Source organism: Calonectris borealis, chromosome 9 (genome assembly GCF_964195595.1).
Source record: "Calonectris borealis chromosome 9, bCalBor7.hap1.2, whole genome shotgun sequence".
Taxonomy (NCBI): domain Eukaryota; kingdom Metazoa; phylum Chordata; class Aves; order Procellariiformes; family Procellariidae; genus Calonectris; species Calonectris borealis.
The window spans coordinates 24,365,688-24,383,024 of record NC_134320.1 but is presented as its reverse complement, the minus strand read 5'-3'; the positions used below and the strand labels follow the sequence as shown (position 1 = coordinate 24,383,024).

General features: G+C 46.1%; 1 protein-coding gene across 2 annotated transcripts; it reads left to right on the top strand.

Annotated features, from left to right (window-relative positions):
* Positions 1–954: 954 nt before the first annotated feature.
* Positions 955–14,521, top strand: CLDN11 (claudin 11). Of its 2 annotated transcripts, none has more exons than XM_075157663.1 (3): positions 955–1,155; positions 7,005–7,169; positions 13,339–14,521. In XM_075157663.1, the coding sequence occupies exons 2-3, from the start codon at positions 7,031–7,033 to the stop codon at positions 13,569–13,571; spliced, it is 372 nt and encodes a 123-aa protein (XP_075013764.1). In that variant the 5' UTR covers positions 955–1,155; positions 7,005–7,030; the 3' UTR covers positions 13,572–14,521. The 2 variants fall into 2 exon arrangements, with proteins under 2 accessions (XP_075013764.1, XP_075013763.1); XM_075157662.1 differs by lacking the exon at positions 955–1,155 and adding an exon at positions 3,654–4,224.
* The last annotated feature ends 2,816 nt before the right edge of the window (positions 14,522–17,337 follow it).

Here is a 17,337-nt window from a genome sequence, read left to right as displayed (position 1 = left end):
TACATTAAATCCTGATTACACTGAGACTTGTTAGCAGAACTCTGAATGCCTGCAGCAGGTCCCCAGTTTTCTAAAGGGCATTTTTAGCAAAATCTACAAGATCAATAGCCCTCCCTCACCAGGAGTCCATTTTCTAAGCCTCTTACGGCTCTGTGAAGATATTATTGACACTAAGATTTCTAGGTATCTTGGCATAAAGTTGGTGTTTCTATGTGTAAATACAACCACTTGTGTATTTGGCGTGTTCTCTGTGCACAGCTTTTGTTGCTAGTTGACAACTGGAGCAGTGTTTGAGTTGTTCACACCTCTCCTTAATAGCTCAGTAATGAACAAGATAAAAATCACACATCGCCGTAAAAAAGCTGAGATTTATAAAAAGTTAAAATCAGAAATGAGAATTATACTTTATTTGCTGATGGAAAATATGCCCTACAGTGACTCTCAGGAGTTCTTCGTTTCTATAAATCACATGATTACGTTGCTTAACATTTTTGTCTACCATCAGGGAGCTTAAATAGCAGAAAATTCAGAACAGAAGAGGGAGGAAGGAGGCAAGAAAGAAAGAGGGAGCTGTTCCTGTATAAGCTGTATATGAATGGGTCTTCGTTTAGGTTGCACTTCCCCCACTTATGAAATAGGCTATATTCTGTTGGTCACTTAAAAAAATGTAGATTGTAGCAAAAAATTGTAACTTGTACTACAAATAATATTTTGGAGATTTTCTAGGTGATTTTATTCATACTAAGTGTTTGGATTTTTTTGACGGTTAAGGAGGTGGTCCCATACACACACTTAGATATTTTTCCTTCCCCTCAGATCAGAGCAAAAATGCTTTGTCCTTGTTTTAAGGTACTGATCGTGCATATAGGAAATCCTGATTGTTTCAGATGATTGCAAACCCTTAATGCTACAATGTACTTGCCTCTATTTTACAGCTGAAGAAAGAAATGAGCGGTATTAACCAGGCTGAAGATGAAATCGGTAATATTTTGACGAGCTCAGCTTTTAGTATGGAAGAAGATGGACACCTAGCTGTACCACCTAAAGAGTTAACCCTGTTTATTTCTGCATCCCATGTTATATTTTTATACTGCTGTATTTCCAAGTGAGGGAGAAGCTATCGAGCTGAAAACCCTGCAAAGAAAAAAGTTCAAGGTGAGTCATTTGTACGAGAAAAAGTCATAGGGTGTTGATAGCTTGTGTAACTATGACTAATTGCAATGCATGTCATTTGTCAGAGAAAACAATGCTGATCAAGGAAAAACTGCTTGAATGACAGGGTAAAAAGATTGATTTTTAAGGTGTTCACACTGTTGCTGAAATAAATGCATGTGTAGCACTGGTTTTAAAAATGGCAAATTTTAAGAATATTGCCCTAAGTGTATCAGTTTATTTAGCATATAGCTGGGAGGTCATCCTTCTTTGTTTCTTATTGATCTTGCGAATCATTGTTCACTTGTAGCATACTAACTTATATTCACTGAAATATTGGTGGTGTTATTTATAACACTGACAAAATAGTAGATGTTTCCTGTCTCTGTCGACATTAATGAAATAACTCAAACTGTGCCCTCTGGGCACCAGATTGAGTACTGTTGAATAGTACTAGTTACTGAAGTGTAAAATTTACGTCTTGCCTGTTGAGGTGCTGCATACTCTTTGACAAATACATTTGTGAAGGAAGACATGACAGGGTAAGAAGCTTTTGTGGTTAAGGAAACCGTAACTGTAGGAGACTGAATTACAGTAGGATGTGTCCACAGCCTGCGAATCCATATCTCGCAGCATTTTAAAAAGTCTTTTATTTTTGTGCATTAGGATGCGCCTGCACTATCACCATGTAAAATGCTTCTAATCTCAGCTTTGGGATGAAATGGGATATCAAGATGTTGCAAGTATTTTGAAGAAAAATGAAATACTTTGACGTATATTAGAGATCTAAGTATTAGCGTGATTTAAAGAATATGCATGGTTTTTAAACTCCAAAGGACTGTGTGGTGACAGTACGACAGAGGTTGGGATCAGTCATCCCAAAGTGGTTAAGTATCCTTATGCCTAGTATTAATCAAAAAGCAGTATTAAGCCATGTGCATTTATATTTGACACAAACAGATCAGATGTTTAATTTAAAGAATGATTTAAAGTTAGATGGATGAAATACTAGACTGAAAAAACGCAAACTCTGTCAGTGAAGGGGAGAGGCAGGAACGTGTTCATTTGTCGGCTCGTCTCCTTCCAAACCCAGGAGGTGACGCGTGATCTGTCCAACGCGATTGCGTGGTCCAAGAAGTGGAACAACACTAGTTTCACTCGAGAGGTGACAAGTTTATCTCCTGAATAATAAATAGGCAGGAATATTGTTTGGGGAAAGATTAAATCCATCTAGAATCGAACCTAGAAAACATGAAAATGGTGTTGGATATAGGTAACAGCATGCTCCATGTGAAGTGGGTGCAGTAGAAAAATAAGCTACGTAGAAAGGTGGAATCACACCGGGAAAGTCCATGGAAGGCCAGCTGGCAGCACGGCTTCACAAAAATACCGTAAAACAGGTATAGAAAAGAACCAAGGAGTAACCAACAATATAAAACAAATGTGAAAACAACTATTAAGTTTCTATTTATTATAAAAGCTCCTCTTCAAACATAATTTGCAGCTATTTATGTAGTACCTCCAGTGTTCAGATGAAGCTTTGACAAAACAAAACTGTGGCTTTGTGTCCTTGAATTTTGAAGGAACAAATGAAGCTTAGGATGGTCGTCTTCATGTTTTTCACTTTATTTGCTAAAGAATAGGAAAACATACTGTGGGATGAAAAGCAGGATATATTTCATTCCCGGCACCTTCATCTTGGAGTGTAGCTTCCAACATTTCTTTTTCACTAACAGCTCTAGGAATGAATCAAATTCATTGTTCTGTCATTTTCTTGTCCAATTTTTCCCTTCCCCCATGCAATGCGGACAGCTCTCCGCTAGTGGTCTCTCCAGGCATGTTTTATCTGCGTAGATCCAAACCTTCCCGTCGCAAAATTAGCAGCACTGGAGGACGCACGATGATGAAATTTCATTAAGGATGTGTTAGCACCTGATAACATATATATGTGTTTGTGAAAATACAAAGTAAAGTTAGGAAAATATCCTGCCTGCCTATTTCTCCTAATGCGGAATGGGCTGTGAAGTTTTTCTTCTTTTGACATTTTGAAGTGGGCTGTTCCTTGTTCTATCAAGTAGACTAAAATTTACACCTCTAATAAGTCTGAGTAAAAAGCTGCTCATTTTAATTTTAGCATTCACAGGTGGAAATAAGGTGCTATTAAACACATATTTAAGACTCCGTGAGTGTCAGTTAATACTTCTGAAAACCCAGGCACAAGCAGAGAATGCAGTGATGGGTCTCTCATGTTTTTGCAGTTACTGAAAACATCAGGAAAGACCCAAGACTGATTTTGTCCTTTTACTGCAGCTGTGCTGATGGCTTTGATGAGAAGATCAATTCCACCTCGAGTAACTCTGTCCACCACGTTTCTTGCCCTGTCTTTCCATGAAGAGGTACCAGTGTGATCCTTTGTCTTCAGCTCGAAAACACTGCCTTAATTTTTCTCCCTTGATGCTGAATTTTGAATAGTCAGGCTGTTTGCATTTGAATAAAGCAGTCCGGTTTGCTTTTCAAGCACGGGTGGGTGTAATTCTGCATCTCCTCCTCCCCACACCCTCCTTCCCCCCCGACTCTCTTGATGAACTGGCAGAAGTTGGGGCTCCCCGCTCGCTCCTCCCATGCGTTATGGGGCTGGAGGCAGCTCTAACCCCTCCCAGGGAGGGAGCTGGGCAGAGGCAGCCGAGCGCCTGCCGCAGTGCCTCATCGGGGACCTCGTCCTACCAAACCCCCGTCCCTCCCGCTCGCAGCTCGCAGGAGGTGCCAGCAGCCGGGAGCTCGCCGGCCGGCTTTGCTGAACCCCTGCGGGCGCTCTCCTGTCCGGCTTGCCCCACTAAGCGATCGACATGGTGGCCACCTGCCTGCACCTGGCCGGATTTGTCTGCAGTTTTATAGGGTGGATCGGGGTGGTTGTGGCAACGGCCACTAACGACTGGGTGGTGACTTGCGGCTACACCATTACTACCTGCAGGAAAATGGATGAGCTGGGATCCAAGGGGTTGTGGGCAGACTGTGTCATGGCAACAGGTCTCTATCACTGCAAGCCCCTCGTGGACATCCTCATACTGCCAGGTACGTGTGCCCGTCCTCCCCCTTCCCACCCGGAGGTGAGGAGTGAAGCCTTGCTCTGAGCAGCGCAGGTCCTGCTGCCGGAGGAACTGATGGCAAAGCTCCTTCAACTTCATCAGCGCAGGAGATGGCCCGTTAAATACGCTAAAGAATGTGTATGAAAGTTCTTAACGTGACGCTCATTAAATTATACCTGCTTTTAATCATACCCAGGTATCCTGTGTTATCTGTGGCAATTAAAGTCCGGTTAATGTTTAATCATTGCTCTTAGTAAATGCTTGCTCTTCCTTTCACATCTCGTATCTAGATTGCATTGCAAAACATATATAGCATCTTGAGGTGTAATAGCGTACTTTGAGATATAATAGAGTATTTTGAGTTTGAGACGATGATGAACTATTACAAATGTTAAGGTTCTATGCCTTAAAATGATTTTGAGTATAATGAATCTTTCAGCATCTATTATTAATGCTGCTATGGCTTTTAATCTTTTGGAAGATTGTCATTAGTCTTGATGGTCTTGTGCTTCCTACATGTTTTAAGGCGAGACAGAACTTTTACACAGCAAACGTGTAACTGCATTTGATTTGTCTTGATATTTTCTAATTAGATAGTAATTTTCATCTAGTTTACTGCAAAGCAAAAATTAAGCAAGGTGCTTCATCAGTATTAATACATCTTTTGAGCTAATTAAACCTGTCAAAGTCTTGTGTGGTCTTGTCCCTGTAAGTTTAGTTAATGATCTTACCTATTTCCATCACTCTTAACTCTGAAGCGCTTCTTCATTCTGCTATGTTTTAGATTGCACCTTCTCTAGCATTTTAGAGATGCCTCTTCCAAAGCTGACATGGTGGAAATAACCGTTCCTTGTAGTTTTCTTTCATGTTTCCTTATTTATTTCTTTGAACTGTTGTGAAAATAATTTCACAAGAGGTTAGAAAGATTATTCCTGAATTTCGCTCTGTAACAGAGCCTTGTCTGGATCACACAGTGCTTAGCAATATTGAATCTCTCAGACTAGCTCCTATTCTCCCTTTCTCTATGTATGTATACTTTTATTTTAGTAGGTTTACCTTCCTTATTGCTACTGTTGTTCAATATGATCCAGCACAGAAAACAGAGAAAAGGCTTGCCCCGAAGAAACATTATCGAATGAAATTTAATGAATAGGTAAATAGGTCTTTCAGCAGCAGAAAGCAATGTTTCTCTCCAGCAGAAACAAATCACAAAACAAGATGCTTCTGCTTGTAACCCATTTGATACCCACAGCTTTCCATGGGAGAGACATTTTTCCTCGTGTGCCCAAAAGCTGAAATGCGTTTAGAGTCTTTCATTGACTGAGTCAAGCCCTTAAACGAATATGTTTGTATGCTTGTTTAATCGGGATTGATTGCACAGAAACCACACTGGGCATTGCCAGCTCCTTTGTTTAGAGTCTCGTTTTCTGCCCCGAAGGTAACTCTTTTTGTTAAGTTTCCTCTTGAAAAACCAAGCAAATATTCAATATACACAGAGCCTGCATTTCCAGGAACAGTAAAATCCTCATTCCTGGTGTCTTATCTGTATGTCAGCGGGACTTACTTGAGGCCCCTTTTTGCTGATAATGTTTGAGGCATCACGAAACTCCATGTCTGCATGTGGCAGCTTCATTTTGTTAATAAGAGGGGAAAGACAGCCAGCATACTCGCTCTGCTGAGACTGTCCCAAGAGCTGGTGGAGACTCACTAGGCACTGGAGCAAATCTGACACTGATTCTTCTTCTTTTGCGTGCAAGTACTGACCTGTTTTTATTTAATTATATACAAGTTTTACATTTTATATATCAATTTTATATATATAAATTATATACTAAATAAATTATATATACATAAAAATATATAAATATAAAAAGATCGATACATTATTATACCAAGTCCCTCACAGAGTGGTAGAAATAGCAGGTCCCTGCCCAGCACGCCCACAGCCCCCGTCCCCTGTTGTTCCTCGCTGCCTTCTGCTAGGCTGCTGCTGCGCAGGGGCAGGCAGGAGAGGGGTGGTAACTGGTGAAATGCCAGGGAATCCCATGATGTCCATAGGGACCCAGAGGAATAACGTGGCCCTTGGTTATGGCAACTCAAGCAACTCTGCAAGGTGCAGTCATTTCTTCTCCCTAAGGAAGTGCCAGCGGTCAGCTCGAGCCATGGGACTCCTCCGAAACCCCGCTAGCAGGCTGGACTCCTGAGGTGCAGCATCGGGACGTGGCTGTGGTTGGTGAGCGTCCCTCCTGCTCCCGCGTCAACAGTCCTCAGCTCCTCAGGGCAGCTGGTGATAGTATCTCATGGACCTGCATGTTTCAGTGGTGGGTCTTCAACTATTCAGCCCTCCTCTGGGTGACTATGGCCCACAGCAACCTGTTCTTTAAGACTTTAAATTCTTATTACCTAACCAAGGCTGTCTTTGTGAAGATATAGGAAAACTCCTTCCTAGCTGTTTCTCTTCCTTTCCCTTCCCATATTTCCCAGCTCTGTGATTTCTCAGTGTCTTGCTGGGAAGAGCTTGTGTTTTCCAGGCAGTGCTACTTGTTCGTTGGAAAATTTTGAGTTTGCACGTCCCGTGTTCATGCACCACCCACTGTACTGCAGTCTCACTGTCATATACCTGGTGAAGATTTAATCGTTTACACAAAGGATTGACCCTGTCTCCCGTACAAGTCTTGGGAGCTAATCAAACAGGAGCCTTTGTCCAAAGGTCTCCTTCTCTTGTGGCCAAATAATCAAAATCCTCTTTCCTTGCCTTGCCAACAGGGTATGTCCAAGCATGTCGGGCACTGATGATCGCCGCCTCCGTCCTGGGTCTTCCCGCTATCTTCTTGCTGATAACGGTCTTGCCCTGCATCCGGATGGGCCACGAGCCTGGAGCTGCCAAGTACCGGCGGTCCCAGCTGGGAGGGATCCTCATCATCCTCCTGGGTAAGGCGCCCGCCGGCCCTGCGTGTGTGCGGAGCTGGAGGTCTTCTTCTGGCCAGGACTGGTTGAGCGTGTTCACCTGAAAGCATGGTTGTCCAGGCCGGGCTGACCCTGAAGCTCTCCAGCATCGCTGCAGTCTGTGGGGCGAACAAAAGGCACGAACAGGAGTGGGAGGACAAAGACAGGAGGCAGGGAGGGAAGCAGAGGGAGGAGGGGAGGGCTGTGAAACCCTACTGTGCATTGTCTTGCGGAGTCCCCGGGCACGGCCACCGCCTGTGCCTGCGGGAGGGCGACAGCCGTCGCACACAGGCAGCTGCCTGCGGGCACTGGTTTTGCTGGTTCGCTGTGGAAGCGATGCTATTTTTGGAAAAGGGTCTAAACTCCCAAGGTGCTTACAGGGAAAGGATAGCCTCTGAATTTTCCCTGGGCATCGCAGATGCAGCCGGGTCAAAGTAAGTTGAGGCGTGTGGGAAGGGATGCCCGTTGCTGGGGGGGTGCAGGGACAGCAGGGGAGGGAGCAAGGAGGTGGCATGGACCTGGGAAGAGGGATGGCATGTCCCCCTGTGCCTCCCAACCCCCTCTGGCCAGCCTTGCCCTTGGCCTCCAAGTTCCCCTGGGAATTTCTCCCTGTCCTCAGTGCCTGCAGAGGAGATTGTTTTGAGCGGCGCAGACTGTGGAGCTCATTGTCCCCAACGCAACACCTGCATGTTCTTGAAGCCTCGTCATCTCAGCAACAGGCTGCGGTGCCTTGTTTTTACCCGTCTGTGCGCAGAGGAGGAGGGGTGAGGGAAAGTGGCCTCTTTGTGTGGCTCTGCTGGTCGCTGGCAGCCCGCGCTGACATCATGCCCGTCTTCTTTCTTCTTCTTCTCCTTATTTTTTTTTCAAGTGGGCACTGGATATAGCTGCATGCTCGGAGGGGCTGTCCTCTGGACGCTCCTTCCTTGCAAGCGGTCTCTCCTCCGGTGCCTTGGTGAGAAGCAGATAGTACCAGTCGGTACATCCGAAATCTGAGGGACTGAGACCAAGGGGCCCTTTCAATGTCTGTGGGGTTTAAGGGCATATTGCCACAGCTGAAAGTCCTAAAATCAGCTTGACAGGACCTGTTTAGGACATCCCGATCATGAACAGCCACGTTAGAGAGCTGTCGGAATGTGGCCTTCATCCCTGTCCCGAAACCTTGAGTCACGTATTTGGGCTTGGCAAAGTGAAAGAAAAAGTGTTTTTTACATTTTAGTGCCGGAGGAGTCTGCTCTGCTGGATTTCCCCTGCCCGGGATGGGGGAGGTCTAGCAGAGCTGCACTTTGTGGCAAACGCGATTTTTTGATTCCGGTCGAGGAGAACCATGCTGTAGATCCGCCGCGTTTGCATGGTTGCAGACGTGGAGGCGAGAGTATTGCCCTGAAATCTCCTTTGCCGAGGGGCAACAGAATTACAGGACCGGCAAACAAATTGCAGTGGCAGTACTGGGTAAGGCTGCGTTAGAACAAGTGAAATCCCATCTCGTGCAGTGTTGCACCAGGGGTTTGGGGTCTAGTGTGCCACTCTCCTATCCTGGTCTTGCTGTGGTGTAACACCAGGGAGGAGAATAGAGGTAAGAGATGGAGAAGATGGGTTGAGGTGCTCCATAAGCCAGGCTCCTCTCTGCCTCAGAACATGATTTTCCCACTAAGTAAATGCTGTGAGGAAAGGAACTGTGTATTTACACAGACATTGGCAGACAAATGCTCTTTGGGTCAGATTTGGACTTCTTACTGATTTTTACCCCTGTGAGTTTTGAAGCATCTGCAGGTGAAGCGGTTTGCTCATGTCACTGATGTCCTGAATGATCTGGGCTGGAAACAGCAGCCTGGTCACAATGTTTTAGTCACAATTACAATAACGGTCTTTTTGTCAGATCACAAACGAAGAAAAAATAAGCACCTTTTGCTCTTAAATTTTTTTTCAAAAAAAAAACCAAACCAGCCCACATACAAACCCCAAACTCTTGCAGGCTGATCAGCAAGACAGTCCCTTTGGAAGAAGAATAATGTACAGAGCTTGGGACTTTGACATTATTTAAGCTGATTAATGATCTGTTATTTGCAAAATGAGGTGTTACCATTCCAGAGCATTTAATAAGCATGAATCAGGCCTTGAAAGTCATAATACTGACTTAAAATTAATTATATTCTAGAAGTAATATGCCCTGGACTGTTCTTATTTACCCTCTGGCCACTGAACCCTCGTTCATGGTTTTCCCCAACCGCATGGATTCCAGCCTTTTCCTCTAAATGGAGACCAACTCCCAGAGCTCTGGTTAACAGAAAACAAACCCCAAAATGTTCACTAACATAGCAGAAGTAGAGAGTGGAGATGTGACCAGGGGAGCTGGCCCCATGGCAAACTTCACTTGTTGCTCGGGGAAGGGACGGCAGTTTGTCACTGCAATTTATTAAAAAGGAAAACAGGGGTTGAAACAGTGGGGGGGGAGAGGGGGGAAACCAAACAAAAAAAAGTTGAAAACTTGCCAAGAAAACAATGGGCTCAGATATTCCATTGATTTTTCTGTCCGCTGATAATAGCAGGCCGCAGAGTGCAACCTGTGTGCACACCCTCCTATCCTGCCTGCTGATGTATTTACGTCTTTGCTTGATCCTATCTGCCCGAGAGAATTGATTTATTGCCGAAAACAACCATCAGCAGAGGTTTGCTCTCAGCCAGTTTGAAAACATTTCATACGCTCGTGTTGATGGAAAAACCCTGGCCCATCCTGTGTTGTTGATACTAATTCGGGGGACCCCGTGCTGGTAACCAAGCGGGCATTTTCCTAATGGAGGTGAGGGACTCGAGACACTGGAAAACACAGATGAAAAATACATTAGTTATTGGCAATTACTACTGCAAAATGACCGTATTAGCTATTGTATACTAAATAAAGGATATTAATAAGTTTTTCTGGACACTGCATGAGATCTACTTGTAAAACCATAGACATCAAGATAAAAAGATTGCCTTGAACATAGAAAGAAAAATCATAGATATCTATTATTTCAACCAAATGCTTCGAAAGAGAAATCTGTGTGACTTTGTCAGCAGCTCAGAACGATTAAATTTAGCTGTGAAAGAGAAGTATTCTTTCTTCTTCAGAAAGCCTTTAACTTACTGTTAAGGAATTTGGCAGGGAGTCACCGTCCCTTGAGTTAGAGGAATCCTGCTCTATCTCCCCCACCTCCCCAAGCACCTTCTGTGCTTCTCGTCTCTGTGTACTTCCATCTGATTAAAATATGCCTGTGATGTAGAATATTAAGAGTTTCAGCTCAACGGATTGAGCCACTGCAAGTCCATAGTCCAAAAGGATTTAGAAACGCTGGGAGCCTGGGATGTGTCCCTGTGGATTCACAGTGATCTGTTGGAGCAAGGACAACCATGCCATCTATGACTGAGATGACTTCTGCAGGTAGAGGCAGTGGCTTTTACAGGACTGCCTACTCTAGCTGCAAAAAGCAGGCAAGCTTTCCAGTACGTCTGTGCCCCCAAACGTGCCTGTTTTTCCAGCTAATATAGTTGGTCTGATAGAAAATATTCCTTCTGTCTGCAGTCTTTCTTCTACTTTTCTGCCGGACTATATTGACTACAGCAGCTCTGCTATCTGAAGACATTCGTATTTAGGGAGAGGCAAAGGGTGTCTCAGCATCAGCACGAAAGAAAAGGGATAATAATTTCTATTCAAAGAGTTTGTCCTTGTAGGCAGCTATTTTAGTACTTGAAACTTGCCCTAAAATGCCTTTTCCAGTCCCTTTGGGTTTCTTGGCAAATCAACTTTTTTTCACTCTTTCTCTGTGATACAGCTAGACCAAAATTTGAGTTCACCAAGAAATATTGCAATTGCAGACCGTCCTTTTCGCATCTTCTCGGAGGATTTACAACCCAATCTAATCTATGCGGAGCGATGAAATCCAGTCCTGTTTCGGGGCGTTCCTCTTGCTGAGCAACGGGGTCACTGGTGACTGACGGCAGCTGGTAGCCTCCGAAGACAGAGAGGTCAAACCAACCCATGCAAAGTCCTCGGCTTGTGTTTCACAGCTTTCTAGTATTGTCAGCATTAAAATAAGGTGGTTTTACATGTGGCTGAGCCACATGCACAAGAGGTGCCATTGTATTAGCATCCCTGAGAGCTCTTCTCACCCCAGTGCAAGCGTTTTCTTCGGTCCTGTGTTGTGGGGGAGGGTCGGGATAGATAAGGCTCTTATAGTCTATGGACATAAATATATATATATATATTTACTGTTGACAGGAAAAGAAAAGATGATTGTGTTTTTTCGGACAACAAAGAAGCTTTTTTTCCAGAGCCCATTAGAATGCTTTGTGGATTCCCAACTGATACATTTTTGTTTTAAAGCATTAGAGGCTCATGAGCTGTTTGCAGGACTGATCCACACGCAGGAGAAATGCTGTTCTCCGCTCTCTGCCTTCTCCAAAAATTCCTTCCAAAGCCGCAGGGTCCTTGCTTTGAGGAGGTCCAAAATTATTACTGGCTTTATTAGCATCCTTCAAATGTTCTTCTCTTTTCCATAAGAAAATATTTTCTCTCACAATAACTGCGGTTATTGGGGATGTGTTTTCTTCTGTACCGGCCCGGAGCTATGGTTTGTTCTCCACTTTAACTAAACAATTTTATTTTTAATCTCACCCCCTTTTTCTTCCCTCTTGCAACCTTAACTTTTTGACACTGCCTCCAGATACCTTTTAAAGCGGCCGGTGGAAATCTGTAACACTGCCACGGTCCTGTTATTGTTTTGCTCTGATCCTCTGATAGCCACAAGGATGGAGTTCTGCACAGCTTGTCCTGGAGGCAAGTAAATATTGACAGATTAATCCTTCTCAGATGTACGGGCCACAAAGGAGTATTGTTTTAGGACCTGCTCCTGTGAGCTGATTAACACCATCAACTCCTGTTGCCCTCGGTGCGTGTGGGGACTTTGCAGGATGGAGGTAGGACCCTTAGTGAGGGTAGGGACTGTGTCCTTGTGTGGCACAAGGAGAATGCAGGGCACGTGTTTTCTCCCTGCTTGGAGCAAACCATGCGTGTGTGCTTTGAGCAAACCACGCGTGTGTGCTTTGAGCAAACCATGCGTGTGTGCTGCGCACTGAAAACACCGCGATCTCTAGCCTGGCTGCCTGCAAAGTGCTGAATTTGAACCCGCTTCACTGTCCTGAGGGTATCTACTTCACATGTCACCTGCCTAGCAGTCCTTGCAGCACCACTGTGGCAGCCTTCCTGCTTCTCGTGGAAAAAACTCATGGAATTTCAAGCAAAATTTGAAGTCCTCAGTCATTTTTTGACCCACTGGAGACTCTAGGTAAAATACTGTTTTCCCTTCAGATGAGGTCCCGTTTCTATTCAATTCAATAGGTTTCTGGAGAGCCTTGCTGGGTTTGTCCCCATCACTTGATATAGAGAAATTTTCCATAGGAAAGTGGAATCAGCTTTCCAGAGTTGTGAGACATTTCCTTCTCCATAAAAAAAACCCTGCAATGCTGTACTGCTGCTTATTTTGTCCCTGCCCATTTTCTGCTTGTATTTTATAAACCCTGCTCTGTCTTGCTAAGCGCTGGGATATTTCATTAATGTTTATGTGACCGTTCAGTAGAGCAACTGCAAGGTGCTTATTGACACGGGCTGAGGACACAGCACGTGAGTTCATGCAGAAATAGTGATATAAAGCAGTTGACTCTGGGCCATCGATTTTACTCACCGATGGCTTTCGTGGTCTTGCTTCATATCTAATCTATTCCCAATTCTGCAGCTCTCCAGAGCATCAGTTTCAGGGATGACTTTCATTCTTCCCCCTTAAAGATATTTCTAGGGAACAAATCTGTTTCCCTTGTAATAAATATATCAGATTGTGTCAAGCAGCAGTTGTTTGTTCTTTTTGCTGGTGCCTGAGAGAGATGGCTGTTCTCTCTTCATCTCTCTTCCCGCGAGGCTCCCACGCTGCCTCCTGCTCGGAGATCTCTTGGACCAAGCCCTGATGCTGATGCTCCTGGGCCCCACCGTGGGACTGCAAGGGAGGAGGGATGGCCTTCCTCTCTGTCCCCTGCCCTGCAGAGCCTTCCCTGCCCCTCGGTGTGCTTTGTGTCCCCGTGGTGGGGTTACACGCTGGAGTTACCTTTCCTTTCCATCTCTCCCCAGCCATGTGCGGCGTTGTTGCGACGATCTGGTTTCCCGTCTGCGCCCACCGCGAGACCACCATTATGAGCTTCGGCTACTCCCTCTACACGGGCTGGATCGGCTCTGCCCTCTGCCTCTTCGGCGGCTGCGTCATCGTCTGCTGCTCGGGAGATGCCCAGACGTTCGGTGAAAACCGTTTCTACTACGCCTCGGGATCCAGCTCCCCTACCCACGCGAAGAGCGCTCACGTGTAAGCGTCCTGGGGATGTCCCACGGCTGCCGTCGGATGCTTTGGCTGGTGGGTTTGTGTGCCCTGGGTTTGCTTCTACTGACACACACTGCTGTCGGGCTCCCAGGGGAAGATTTAGAAAAGCAGCACAAATGTCTGGTAGTTTGAAGCGTTATTCTCCCCATCTGTTCCCCCCCTTCTCTAGAAAGAAAGCTCCAGCCAGCCCTACCTCTTGGTCCTCCCCGTTTTGTCCAGACCACCTGCCCCATCTTCTTGCAGCCAGGATGACTCAGATGGTTTGGGGTTGTCATGTGGGTTTTAGGGTTTTTCTTTTATTTTCTAGCTCCCCTGATTATAGGAGAGTTTAAAGCAATAAAACAGAAATGAGAAAGACACTTTCCCGTTGTTAGAAGGACTCTGGCAGCTTCTCCCACCGTGTCACTATCTGCGTTCCCCTGTTCAAGGTCGCCGCTTTGGCAGGGTTTGGGCGAGAGGGCGGGGAGGAAGGCTGTACTCTCCAACCGGGCAAATGTTTCTCTTTTGGAACAAGAGCAGGGGAATTTTTTCTGCCTTTCTCTGTAAATACTTTTGTATGAGTTTGATCATTTTAGTAACAGTATTTCCCCCACCCCCCCAGTCATCAGTATGAAGGAAACAGAACCCAAAGGTCCTAATTACACGGTAGATAACAGTGCCTTTTTATATAGTTTTAAATGACTTTGGGGGCTCTAATCCCCATTCTCTGGTTTGGTTTCTTTTTTTCCTTTGTACAGACCAGTTACTAAAAATGTATTTTTACATTTTTTTAAACTCCTTGCCTTCTTCCTCTAAATTTGTGTTCTGTCTTGCATCATTAAAGTAGCACATTTTAACACGCGGTATAATGTACCTGTTACAATACAATTCTGGTGAATACTGATGATGCCTTTGTACTCTCAGTGAAATACTGTACAATAAATAACAGAGTACCTGCAACCACTGGCTTCTCCCTTCCTTCCTTCCTGTGTGTTTCCAGAGTTAGCTTTTCCATGACAGGGGTTTCCCAATGATTTTGAAGATTTTTTACAGCAGCTCAGGATGAGCGATTCTGCTCTGCTGTGGAATTAAGTGGGCCTTTTGGGTTTTTTGGGAATATTTAAAATATAAGTCATCTTCCTGCATGGTACCTACCGCTGTCTTAACCATTGGTTCTTTCAACGTTCCCAATAGCGCTTGCACCAGAGGTACCGGCTCGTGGTACTCTTCACATCGGGGAGATTTAGAACCCCACCGAGGCGGTGGAGATGTACCCCCAGCGCTGCTTGGGCGTGCTGAAGTTGATAAGTCGTGTTGCTGGAAGTGCTCTCAACTACAATAAGAGTCTGATCTGGGGTCATCGCTCTCTTTAATTAAAACCGTGTAAGATCAAGATCTAACTCTGTCCTTACCAGAGGCTGTAACAATTTAATTACGTTGATACAAAATCCCATCTGTTCCCAGAGATATTAACTCAGTTGAAATAATTTGTGTAAGCCAGGCTTCAGGAGCAGGAAAAGAGGAATAGCCGCTGTTCAAGCGTGGGAGAGCCCAGGTGGTGTTGCATGTAGGAGGAGAGGGGATTGAGCGAGCAGAGGAGAGGACCAACTAAATGGTTGGGGCTGATGGGGAAGAATTTGAAAAGTCAAGCCTCAGTGGATTAGGGACTGTCCTTTCATCCTGGTCTACTTCAGTTGGGTGGCACAGCCATGGGCAAGGATGCCGCAGCTCCCACACCTTGCCTCCTCCATGCGGGAAGCCAAGGTGGGAGCATTTAAAAGGAGTGAAGAAGGAGGCTTCAGGAGGGATTGGCCATGTCCCGGGCTGCCTGTGCCTCACCCTCCAGCTCCAACACGCAACCCCAGCATCGGCCTTTAAGACCGAGCAGTCTTGAACGCGTCTCTGTTGTGCAGGCTTTGCATCGCTGCCATCCTATACAATGTACCCGAGGCGGGCAGCGGCGCGGGGCCGGCGGCAGGACACTTGTGCCCATTACCTCACAGGCCGGGCACAGGCAGTTGTTGTACGCGCTGGAGAGACGCTATAAGTGCTGCCATTGATGTGCGGGTGCTGCGGGCGAAGGGGTGGCGCACAGACGTGCCAGCTTGTGCAGGCTGCCAGGGGATTGTGGATTGTGCGCCGCTGCCCGTGGCTTTAGCCGGCTCTGCCGGTTAACCCCGGGGCCGACGGCGGCGTGGGAGACCTCAGAGCAGAAAGCTGCTGGAATGCTGCCCTGCAAATGGCCCTGGAGCTAAATGGGAGGGAAAAGCACAGGAAAACCTGGCTGAGATGCTTGAGGGGGGGGGGGTTGGCAAGGTGTTGGTGTTGCTGGAGGGGTCCGGGCAGTGGTGCATGACCTGGCGAGGAATGAGCACTGCCGGGCAGCGCTTATGGGTTTTTTGCTGCAACACCGTTGGGCTGCAACTTGGCATCTTCAAGCACGTGGGGCTGGGGACCCTCGGCAGGGGTTGGTGCTGGGGCTCTGCTCACCCTGCCCACGGTCACAGGTTACCGGTGGCTGATCCCAAATGCAACTCTTAAAAGGCTCTGGGCAAGCTGCTCAGAGGAAGGAAGAAGCTTTATTTCAGGGAAGAGAAGAAAAATCCAAACAAAGCAAAACAACCCCGGAGCAGCCGTGGGGAAAACGGACATCTGCAACCATGGGGCGCGAGGAGATGGGGCCAAGTATGGGACAGGATATTAGTGCTGGCACCGCAGAAGGGACGTGTTTGGAGGAAGCACAAAGAACATTAAACTTTTCTGGTTTTTAAAGGATCAAAGCTGAAATACCTGCTTTGTGCCCTCCCAAAACGCCCTGATCCCCCGTGGGGTTCTCCTGGGATGGGTTGGCCGTGGCCCTGTTGGCTCTTGAAGGCTTTTGGTGCTCGTTTGCTGACCCGAAGCCCCAAAATAGAGTCAAATATAATTCTCCTGAATGGAAAAACTGCTCCACGCCATGCCTAATATCAGCTGTGGAGTGGTGGGTGTGAGCTCTGGTGGTCACCCCAGCGTGGAGGCGGTGGTCCCCGATGCCCCAGTGGAGCCCTCCCCAGCTCCACCAGGACCAGCTATAGCTCCCCATCACGGGGAGCGCGCCTGGCAGCCTCCCCATTCCCCAAGTAACAGGAATAACAGCAAGGACCCCATGGGGGGACCCTGGTGGCCCTGAGCACCCCGAAGGGGAGAGGTGGCCGTGGCCCCGCGAGCGATGCCTGCCTCCCTGCAGCCCCAGTGCCCGTGCAGTGGGGTGACAGTGCCGTGACACCCCAGTTACCCCGGGGAAAGGTGGGTGCCTGCAGCACCCCGAGCAGATGGGAAGACATCGGCGCTCCCTGGGGCTTCGCACTGCAATAGTCAACCTGCGGTCATTGGCTTGAGGTTTTTTTCCTTTTTTTTTTTTTTTTTTATTGTGTAAACCGATAACCATTTTTTTTCACAACAGTGCAAGTAAATACCAAAGTCAGCCCATTGAAATGGATCTTCTACAAAGGAAATTTTGAAGCATTTAAGGCAAGATTTGTTCATCTTTCAATTTAGCATTGAAAAAATATCAGACCTTCAGGTACTGATTGGCTTAACAAAATTCTACGGGAATTTTTTTTTTTTATTTTTTGGTTTAGTCTTTCATTTGAAATATTTACATTACTATGGAAACTGATACTAAGACACAGTTGCCTCTGGCTTTCTTTAAAAATCCATTAGTTCCTCTTTGATTTTTAAATGTAAAGGCACACAATAAAGCTTTATGCATTTATTAAAATATACAGATTTTGGTA

What these genes read in the sequence shown, in the direction of transcription:
- CLDN11 (XM_075157662.1), top strand. Translation starts at nt 3,999, where the DNA reads ATGGTGGCCACCTGCCTGCACCTGGCCGGATTTGTCTGCAGTTTTATA. An exon ending in GGACATCCTCATACTGCCAG is followed by an intron (nt 4,225 to 7,004) that starts GTACGTGTGCCC and finishes CCTTGCCAACAG; the next exon opens with GGTATGTCCAAGCATGTCGG. An exon ending in GATCCTCATCATCCTCCTGG is followed by an intron (nt 7,170 to 13,338) that starts GTAAGGCGCCCG and finishes ATCTCTCCCCAG; the next exon opens with CCATGTGCGGCGTTGTTGCG.